Raw genomic sequence first — 11,128 nt, 5'->3', positions numbered from 1 at the left:
CGTATTTCCAATGTGTGGCAATCAAATGTTAAATTTGAAAACTTTTAAAATCATGTTTGTGTCATCTTTTCAAAAGTCAGTTAAAAAACCAAGGCAGAGCAACTTACCACGCGATCGCGATTCGGACCACACACGAAGCTGCGCACGCGCACCCGACGAGATATTCGCTTAATCTCTTTACAAACTTAGTATTTGCTACCGCATAGATAACAATCCCGTTTTAACACTATCTGTTTTAAATTTTGTCGTCTACATTTTGAACTTTGTTTTTACTTTAAGGGCTATTGCAAATTTATTACTGCATATTAGATTGATTTTGCTAGGTTTATTTTCAACTTTATCGGGTTGTGTTTAAGGTGTTTTAAAAGGCAGTTTACTGTTAAGGGGTTGTTGTTTTATTTTGCTGTTAAGAAGAAGTAATTTCTTCAAGTATTCGCGAGTTCGCAGTTTAATTATTTTTAATTCTAAGGTAGAGTTGAAATGCGTTTATTGTATAGAAAAGACACCTCACATAGTACTTAGCTCCTTGTGAAAGAGTTCGTCTAGGGAAGTACTGCTGCTACTGTATATATTTCCGCCGCCAAATAATAATGTGAGCATTACTCTCTTTCGGTTTTGAAGGGTAAGAGTGCTGGTGAAATTACAGGCACATGGGACTTGTCAACTTATGCCTCAGATCACAGTGTCAATGCCCTTTGTGATTTAAAGCTCTGAATGGCACTGCAACTGTTATGGATAGGCATGTTTACCACTAGGCGAACGACTAATTCGTGCCGTCACTTAGTATGATAACAACAGTAAGAGATATGGGTTGGTACATTATAAATGTTGTACAACCACAATCATTTTGGGGGATGTTAGCCTATTCAAACTTAAACAGGAATAAAAGAGAATGTAAAACAAGGCATATCATAATTTCGCACCGTTGGTGTATTAGGAGCACATCTGTAAAATCAGAACTTTTCCGGAGAGGGGTTTAAGGATTCTACGAGCAAAATTAGTCGATTACTTTGTTGTACTTAAATGGGAGGTTTAGTTTTATGACTTTCATGTGATAAAAGCACTTTTGACGCATAACTACTATGTGACTTTATTATACTAAAGATTTCGAGACTAATTGCACTTTGAAATTTTCAGAAAACGAACTTTAATGTCGATATTAATTTGAACGTCAACAACGTAGAATAATTGTTCTAGAACCATCTGCGTAGTTCTTTTCTAAAACTAATCATAGGAAAGAAACAATGTCATACACTTCTAAACATTTTTATTTTTGTAAAGTCGTTTGTATCCAAAACAACTGTTTAACAATTATTCTGATGTTGTCAACAGATGGCGTAGCAACCCGAATTCAAGATGGCGGCGGTGTCTACACACCTCCAGGATAACATAAAGATCCAGGAAACAAGCGACGATGACCCTTATTCTCCGAATACAAGGGACACTAGCACTCCTGACTATCACGACGACGAGAAAAACGAAGAACGTACAATACATACGTCTTCATTTTCCATACATAATGTGTTGAAGAAAGAAAGAGAGAGCCATAGTCCTGAGAATGTCTTTTCAACTGATAAACTGCTTCAAAATACACCGAATTTTGAAGAAAACGTGGAATGTTCTAGACACTCTGAAAGTCCCATAGAGGAAGAACATTCTAGTGATTTTAGAGCTGAAATATCAGTTGACGATGACAATTCATGCTGTAGCGATGATACTGTTCTGTCCGTTGGTAACGAAGCTCCTATATCTTCAAATAATAATATAAATCTTGAGAAAAATAGTCCCGAAAGTCCGGAGACATCAGGTCTGACGTCATTTAAACATATACAGACTCATTTAAATGCTATATCGCAGCTGAGTCAAAATTTGAATATCTCACAACCGATGTTAGTACGTCCTAACCCAATTACACCAAACCCTTTAATGTTTTTAAATCAACCTTTGATATTTCAAAATCCTTTACTAAATCAGGATTTAAAGTCTGGGTTGAATATTTCAAATAGATTACCGATGCAGAATAATTTGGGATTGAATCCCCAACCTTTCGGGTTAAATTTTGGATTGAGATCGAAGACACAGGAGCTTAGAAGCACAAGGACCGACGAGAATAGAAGACTTTTTACGCCAAAATCACCTGAAAACGAATCTTTCTTAAACCAAAATTGCTTAAAATTCAGTATAGACAACATACTGAAAGCAGATTTTGGCCGACGGATTACAGACCCTCTAAATAAGCGCAAAAGTTTAAAAACGAGGCAAAACGAAGCGAAGCCTGAGGCAAAAGAAGTTTCAAAGGCAGAGGTCGAAGCAAGGGTTCCAGAAGTGAAACCTAGCGATAAGGGTGGCGCTATCGATCTTTCAAAAGGGGATGATAGCGGTAGTAACCCTGGTTCCAATACAGGTGAGTTGAATCTTTATTTAGTATTTAATTTTGGGGCATTCATTTGTAACGCTGCAGACTGGTAAATCAAAGTGGCCAACCTCAACCAACACTAATTTTAGTTCTTCCTATAACTGCTTATGTAGCAATGTCACCTCTAGTACCCATGAGTACAGTAAACTGATCAGCTGTGATGGGACCTGTGAAGAGCTCGGAACGTCGATGTTGTGTGAAAACACAAATATGCGTGATTCAGAATCAATCAATGGCAATTGCCAAAACCTAACAGCTCAGATTAGACTAATGTTAGATATATGAAATCTTTGCTATATCAGAAAATAACAGGTACTCTAGTAGTAATTTGTTGGTAATCTTCTTCTTATCCTGTCGATGTTTCTTTTATTTCGGACTCCGAATAGTGTGTTGCCGCCTTGACTGCGTTATAGGTATGAGTGGTCCTAAAGAGTAACATCTACCGGTGTGGTAGGCCTCGGCCGTGGCTGGTATCCACCCTCACGACGCAGTCGAGTCGCCAAATGGTTTTCACCGTGTTCCGACTCGTGTTCGGAAGTTGTCATTAGGAGGTCGGGTCTGAACAGTTGCATTTCGTCTAACAACGAGTAGTAGCTGTTCGTACTGCCACACTGAGCACTCGGTTCTGGAGGCTAGCGGGATCCGAAGCACGGTGCACCGCTGACCGACCGTGGGAAGTTGGGGGCCCAAGTAGCGGGAAAGCCGCCCGTGAAAGGCTGGTATTTAGGGCACTTCGGTCACATCTGGGTAGACTAGCATTCCTGAACCCCAATTTAGACATTTCGTCTCTGCAGGGACCTACCTGAGGCCCAAGTCGATTCACGGACTTCCCCGCGGGTGAACCGCAGATTGCTACCTAGTGCTAGTTGCTCTTGAGGGATGATGAAACCGGATCGGATGGTCACTCGTAGCCTTTGTGGACGTTTCAACCGGCTTCGTTTGTCGGTAATGGCCAATATTTCCTAAAATCACACCCTTGTTGTCATTTGCAGGGTCGCAGACATCGAGCGATGGTCAGATGGTGTGGCCGGCGTGGGTCTACTGTACACGGTACAGCGACCGGCCTAGTTCCGGTAAGTCGTTCTTTATTTAATTATAATAAGGCTTATGTTCATCCACAATCTTTCTTGGTGGAAAGTGAGTTTTATACTCGCCTAGAAGATACTGCTTTCGATGTCGTTAGATGACAAATTAATGTTGAATCGTTTGAGAAATACAGAAAACGGCAAAGAATTCCACATAAATAATGTAGAAGTAAAACGCTTCGTATAAATTAAAGAAAAACCTAAACTAGCAAGTCTCTTGCTCATTTTAAGCATTTTTTAAATTGGATTTACTCGTGACCACATCCATGACTGTTGTGTCCAAATGACATGAACGATGAATCGAAGATCGATACATTGGATTTCCTAATAGAGCCTATTCATCCTATCCTCGAAGAAGTTGGGGTTGTTTGCTCATGGAAATAGAAAAATAAGAGAGTTTCATAAGATTTTTCAAGTGTCAATGTCAAAAAATCTTGGGATTTTTTTTCAAAAACGTCACTGAGTAGCAGTTGAGCTCCTTGTGCAAAAATGCGTCCAGGGAAGTACTGCCAGCTTACCTATTTCCGCCGCGAAGTAGTGATGAGAGCATTACTGCGTTTCGCTTATGAAGAGTAAGGATGCTGGTGAAATTCTAGACACATGGGGCTTGTCAACTTATGTCTCTTTGCGATTTAAAGCTCGGAATGGCACTGGAACTGCTATGGACAGGTTGTCGGTGACCACCAGGCGCACGACTTGTTCGTCCTTTCACTTGGTGCCATAAAAAAATCTTGCGTTTTCAAATTTAATTTTATTTCCGGAAACTTTATTGACTGTTTCCTAGAAGCTGAAATTTTTGTTTAGTGCAGATATGGATCCACGAGAGGTGTTCCACATACTTGGTTTTTTATTTAAATTTGCACGTTATTTGTTTTTATAATCTCTCGATAGACATCCTAAAACAACCCCAACACTTATTCAATTTCCCACTCGAGTCGATAATAGCACCCTCGAGACACTTCCCTCTCGGGCCACTGGAGTCCTCTCAAAAGATAGGGAGGGCGTGGATTTATTATTATTAACCATCCCTCCCTTGTACAGCATGTTGCGGTTTGATAAGATTACACTTGTAACACCCTTTATAGTCGCGAATGAACTGTAAACACTGTATTTGATGAGGGGTTATTAAATTATTATTTTGAGAAGATTTTTAGTGGTTTAGTTAAATAATGTGGTTCATTTGATATTTAGTTAGAGTATCTGCCTCACATTCATCCGAAACAATTAAGAAAGAAAAAAAAGAAAGAAAAGTAGTTCATTTGGTAAACTTATGACAAAATGTATATAACAGAATGATAACAAAAATGAAATAATCTTATGATAAAACACAAAGTAAAAGAATTAAATTTAAAAGTCACCAAAATGGTGTCCACTCCGCTTTTTGCAACAAGACGTGTGAAAACAGCTTGTTACTCTGGTTTTCATTGAAGCCGAATAAATAACAAGGATAATGTCACTTCGTCCAAGTAGATAAAATAATAATAAAAAAATGCAATAGACTTAACTAGGCGAAAATCAAAATTTAATGCAAATCGAAAAGTAAAAAAGCATGCTATAAAATTGGGGTGTGCGTGTAAAGTAGGTGAGATGTAATAAAACCAAAACTGATTGTGCCTGTATTGTGTTCTCATGTATTTGCGGTTGGTATATTAAAGTTAGCAGTCAAGAAGGCAGCACGACTGCCAGTGCTGTTAGACACCTAAGAAAACAATAAAAATTTATTAAAAGATGATTTGAAGGAGGCAATAGATTTACTGTTAAATAAGTAATATTCGACAATATTAGAAGACAATGTTAACTATGAAACTTCATTAGCATCATGCGCATTTGAATTTGGTCGAGTATTACTCATTTCACAGTAAATTCTTTCGGATAAACCCTCTACCCGATCCCGATTCATTGATTTTTTCTTCTTCTTTGTGTGTTATTTTTTGACAATTATTTAATTAACCGGCTCATTACATCTACTGGTCGGTAGCCAGCTCACGAATGCCGTAGTAGTCTATTTGTTTGACCTACCATCTCCCAAGCAGAGACTGTGATTTCGAATCTGGAAATCTAGATTTTATTTAAAATAATAAAAGATTTCTTATCGAGTTTTCGCGATTGTTATACATAGGAAATGAAACTATTTTTCCGGATTCAAATCGCGTATATAATTAATAACAAATTGAACTTAATAAAAAGTCATTCAATAAAGTAATTTGTAAAAGTTAATGTAGCGTAAATTGGAATGTTTTCTTTGTAAAATTAAAAATAAGGTTTTTTAATTAATAACTATGGTAACTATAGTGAAAAAATAGGGTGGTTTGCATTAATATTAGACATAACTGGTTGAAGACTGTACCATCTCAGTCAACCGTGACCATGGGACCTGTAAAGGGCCCGACACGTCGGTTTGTTTGAAAAAACAAACATACGCGATTTAAATCCGGAAAAAAGATTTCTTTCGTTTGTAAAAATAGGACGTTCGGTAACTCTCATTCGATAACTGTGCTCTGAATAACGTTTGCAGCCTTTGCCGGTCGAGAAGCTCGAGAAGTACGGGTGTGACGTCATTTCGGTTCGGTTTCGAATACGACAGTTCGACGATCGATTCGGTTATTGTGAATAAAAATTAAAAGAAACCTTACAATATCCAATTGAATCGACCTGCTGTTCTCGCACCTATGAGTGTCTCGGAATTTATGTGTGAAATTCAATTTGGAATTTACTATGAGCTTCTAGGTGAAGGTTTCGGTTAACAACCCTCGGGAAACATGCGAAGCCCTCAACTCACATAGGGGCAGGGTGGCGGACTATGGCCTAAACCTTCGCCTTTTGGGCTTATGAAGATTTTTTTATGATAGATAATAGTCCATAGTGGCAGTGCCACTCAAAGCCATAAATCGCAAAGGTCTGAAGGATACTGCCGCTGCACCCGTCATCCTGAGACATAAGCTGACAAATGCCGCTTTTAAAACCGTAACTGCTTGGCGACAGAAATAGATAAGGTGCCAGTACTTCCTTGGACGAACTCTTTCAAAAGGAGCGCTACTACTGGATACTAAACTTCGATAGTCGATCGTTTTTTGCGAAAATGGTTTATTTCGTAATTTCGTAAACACAAAATGTTTAATAAACAACTCAAAAGAAAATTAAGTTCCTTACACACATTTGAACAAACTTGGCTTTGCCATGAAAAAAACAACCCCCAAAACAGAGGGTTGGAAAAACTAATCAAATTAGAGATCATTAAGCATGAAGCGGGTGATAAATATTTATACGGAACCCTCCATGGAACAGGGATGCGTTGAAAGATATTGGGGTTGGTGGATTTCGATAACAATATGGCTGTTTTACAGTCTGTTGGACAGATAATTCCTGATTTTCAAATAACATTTGAGATTACAACCAAGGGCGTTTTGGGGGCTCCACCTACATCTTGGAGCCCAAGCTAACCTCACCTGCAAGTGGTGCGCCTGCTGATAGACGGACGAGGCTCTAGCGAGGGGTTTTCCCTTTCGGGGGTTGGGAGGTCAGACGGCAGTCGCTCCCGTAAAAACCAACACCGCCACATCAACTTATGGAAGTCAACAGAAGGATATGGCATAGGGATAGGGCGCCGCCGCAAAACGGCGCGCAGGAGCCTCGCCCGACTTCTGTGGCAAGTGGACTAGGGCTACCGTGTGAAGGGTGGGCACGGTTAAAGAGGCGAGCCCCTACCCATCACAGGAAGCTCCGCTTTGCCACGTGGAACATTGGCACGCTGACTGGACGCGCGAGGGAGCTAGCAGACGTGCTTTCCAGGCGGAGGGTCGCCGTGGCGTTCCTGCAGGAGACTCGGTGGAAAGGCAGCAGATCCCGGCTCATTGGGAATGGCTACAAGCTGATCTACACCGGTGCTCCTCGGGGCGTGAACGGGGTGGCCGTGGTGCTCTCCGAGGAGTTTCACGATCACGTCCTGGAAGTGAAACGCTTTAGCGACCGGCTTATGGTAGTGAGGGTGCTTATCGAAGGGGTCGTGACCCACTTGATAGGCGCCTACGCACCTCAGGCCGGTTGCAGCGACACGGACAGGGCGAGGTTCTGGGATCAACTCGGGGAAGTGCTGAGTGCCATTCCTTTGTCTCAGGCAGTCGTCTTGGGTGGCGACCTGAACGGTCATGTGGGTGAGGCGTGTGAAGGGTTCGAGCGGATCCACGGTGGCTACGGGTACGGCAGTCGCAACGCGGAGGGAGGAGACATCCTCACAACGTGTGCGGCGGCCGATCTCGCCATCGTGAACACGTTCTTTAAAAAGAACCCCGAGCATTTAATCACCTATAAGAGCGGCGGACACGCCACCCAAATCGATTTCCTACTCACCAGGAGACACCATATCAGCAAAGTGGCCAACTGCAAGGTCATACCAGGTGAGAGTCTCACTGCGCAACACCGTCTTCTTGTCATGGATCTCTGCGTAAAGCCGGCCGACAAGCCCGCTGAGCGCTGCCGACGCCAAATCAGATGGTGGCGGCTTGATAGTACCACGTCCCAGGAGTTCATCTCAGCGATCGGCGATAAATGCGCCGACACTGAAGGTGATCTAGTCCAGAACCACTGGGACAACATTCAGGCTGCCATATCTGAGGCGGCGAAAGCGGTGCTGGGCTTGTCCAAGGGTGGTCGCAAATGTGACAAAGAAACTTGGTGGTGGAACGACACAGTCCAGAGGGAGGTGAGGGTGAAGAAAGCCCTCTTCAAAACGTGGCAAGCGTCCGAATCTTCTGAAGACCGCGACGCATATAGGGATGCCAAACGTGCCGCTAAGAAAGCTGTAGCCAGAGCCAGACGGGACCACTTGCAGCCGTTGTATGACAAGTTGGAATCGTCTGAGGGGCAGAAGCTTATCTTTAAGCTGGCACGTTCGAGGGTCTTAGCGGCACAAGATATTTCCAAGTGTCGCTGCATTAAAGACCCTCATGGCAACCTTATATGCGAGGTCGACGCGGTGAAGGAGAGATGGCGCTCATATTTCCACGAGCTGCTGAATCAGCAGCAAAGAGAGGTGCAGCCACCGGTCCTCCCTCCGAATCAGGGACTAGTGCGACCGGTAACGCCTGAGGAAGTCCACTTAGCTCTTCGTCGCATGAAGAATCGGAAAGCTGTCGGAGCCGATGGGGTTCCCATCGAGGCCTGGAAGGCAATGGGTCCCCGTGGTGTGGGCATCCTTACCGGCCTCTTTAATCGCGTGCTCCTCACCGGTAAAATCCCTAACCAATGGAGACTGAGTATTATCACTCCAGTCTTCAAAGGGAAGGGATCGGTGCAGGAGTGTGGCGATTATCGGGGCATAAAGGTCATGTCCCACACCATGAAGCTCTTCGAGCGTATAATAGACTCTCGGATCCGACAGGAGAGTGCTGTCTCGGAGGGTCAATATGGGTTTCGGCCTGGTCTTGGGACCATGGATCCTGTTTTTGCCCTAAGGGTCATCATGGAGAAATACAGATTGAAGAATACGCCTCTGCATTTCATGTTTCTTGACATGCAGAAGGCCTTCGACTGTATCCCCCGTGTAATGATCTGGTGGGCACTGAGATCCAAAGGGGTACCAGAAGCTTATATTGACATCATCCGAGACATGTACCGCGATTCCGAATCCATGGTTAGGACTGCTGTTGGTGACACTAAACCCTTCCCTGTCACAGTCGGAGTTCACCAGGGCTCAGTTCTCAGTCCCTATCTGTTCAGCGTGATATTAGACGAGGTCTCAAGCTCCATCCGAGACACGCATGAGCAACCCCCGTGGATGCTTATGTACGCTGACGATATCGCGCTGGCGGATGCGGATAGAGGGAGACTGGTACGACGAGTGAATGTGTGGAAGGAGTCGCTTGAGAACGGCGGTTTGAGACTAAATGTGGCGAAGACTGAGTACATGGTCTGCAACGCTACAGATCCCCTACCCGTACGCATAGGCGAAGACGCGGTCGAGCCTACGGGCCAGTTTAAATACTTGGGATCTGTACTTAGCGCGTCCGGAGACATCGACTGCGACGTCAGAGCCCGAATCGCAGCCGCTTGGGCAAAGTGGCGTGAGGTGACTGGTGTAATTTGTGACCCCAAGATGCCGGTTAAGCTGAAAGGACAGGTCTATAAATCCATCATTAGGCCTGTCCTTTTATATGGCAGTGAAACGTGGCCCGTACTTGAGCGTCATAAGCAGGAGCTGCGTGTCACGGAAATGAAGATGCTGCGCTGGATGTGTGGAGTTTCACGGAAAGACCGTGTCAGAAACTCCCGCATCCGCGGCAGCCTTCATGTCCGTGACATTGCAGATAAACTGCAAGAAAGCCGCCTACGTTGGTACGGCCACATCTTACGGAAACCGGCTTGCTACGTGGGAAACAAATGTCTGGCTATGCCACCTCCGCCGGGCCCCGGTAGAAGGGGCAGACCCAAGAAGTGCTGGCTTGACGTCGCCAAGGGTGATATGCGTGCCAATGGTCTCACCACTAAGGATGCCGAAGACCGTGCAAAGTGGAGGAGAAAGAGTAGGAAAGCGGACCCCGGGCTCCGCAGCAACCCTGCTGAGGACGCAACCGGGACAACGCTAAGATGAGAGAGAGAGAGAGATTACAACCAAGGGATATTAATTCAGTACCCTCTGTTGAAAATGTTTGTTTTGGAAATGGATTCGGAATAATATGTTCATATATTTCACAGAATACTATGTATTACACATAATATGTAATTGTATTGCACACATGATTTCTCTCAGAGAAATGTTTAAGGGAGACTGGTATCATGACCGTGGCATCACAATATATTTACTCAAATATTTTGTATGCCCGTAAAAATACACATAATTTCATTAAGAAAGAATATATCCATAACCTTAGAACTAAGTCCAATCTCATGGTACCACAATTTCGTTTAACTAAGGTAAACGATTCTTATGTGTTAAGTTTAAAACCTACATTAAAAATTATTTTAAATATAAAAAGTAATATTACAAAATTTAAAGCTACTTGTCACGCTTGTCGATTGAATCCGAGGTGGCCAGTTATTTAGGTATTTAGTAGAGCCATGCTATAAGCGGCAGCAGTGCTCCATACACTACCAGACTTGATATCGACCAAGTAAGAATAATATCCCGCCGTAGGTCTGGATGTCCGTTGGTAAAAGGAGGTGGGTGGAGTGATCTGATGGCGCTCATGAACTGTAACACAAGGTGGCAATGAAGCTTCTCCATCTAGCACTACAACACACGTGGTTTTATTAGTTCCGAATCCGAGAAATGACGGTCCGAAATGGATCATTTCATCTCTGGGTGTATAAACGATATCCGTATTTTCTCGGATTTAATTCGGACTTAGTACACAAGCGGCATCAGAAGTGGGTCCAAGTTTTCTAGAATTGGAAGTTCCGAATCCGAGACTGTTCTCGAATTCGGAACGCTATCAATAAACTAACCAATATTAATAACTTAAGTTTAATTACCAACGCCATTTTTCCAACGTAAAAGACGCGAAGTTTTTTTTTACCACAATCATGGCAACTCATTAAAATTTCTGCTAAGTAGCTAGTACGTGCGTAATTATACATCATTAGCGTTAATACGTTACTTTGCAATGCACTAGTGTTGGGAGTTAAGAACTAG

The 11,128-nt window shown here is 43.1% G+C and overlaps 1 protein-coding gene across 2 annotated transcripts in view; it reads left to right on the top strand.

The window, feature by feature from the left end:
• The first annotated feature begins 1,349 nt into the window (after positions 1–1,349).
• Positions 1,350–11,128, top strand: part of LOC113232676 (homeobox protein invected-like) — a 123,374-nt gene continuing 113,595 nt past the window's right edge. For both annotated transcript variants that reach the window (XM_026467445.1, XM_026467444.1), the window contains exons 1-2: positions 1,350–2,404; positions 3,409–3,489. In XM_026467445.1, coding sequence (XP_026323230.1) covers positions 1,357–2,404; positions 3,409–3,489 — 1,129 coding nt within the window. In that variant the 5' untranslated portion in view covers positions 1,350–1,356. The remainder of the gene's footprint in view (positions 2,405–3,408; positions 3,490–11,128) is intronic.

The sequence above is a fragment of the Hyposmocoma kahamanoa genome, unplaced genomic scaffold, assembly GCF_003589595.1.
Source record: "Hyposmocoma kahamanoa isolate Upper Pololo Valley unplaced genomic scaffold, ASM358959v1 77, whole genome shotgun sequence".
In the NCBI taxonomy this organism is placed as follows: Eukaryota; Metazoa; Arthropoda; class Insecta; order Lepidoptera; family Cosmopterigidae; genus Hyposmocoma; species Hyposmocoma kahamanoa.
The sequence above is the reverse complement of the archived record's forward strand: the minus strand, read 5'-3'. Positions and strand labels throughout refer to the sequence as shown.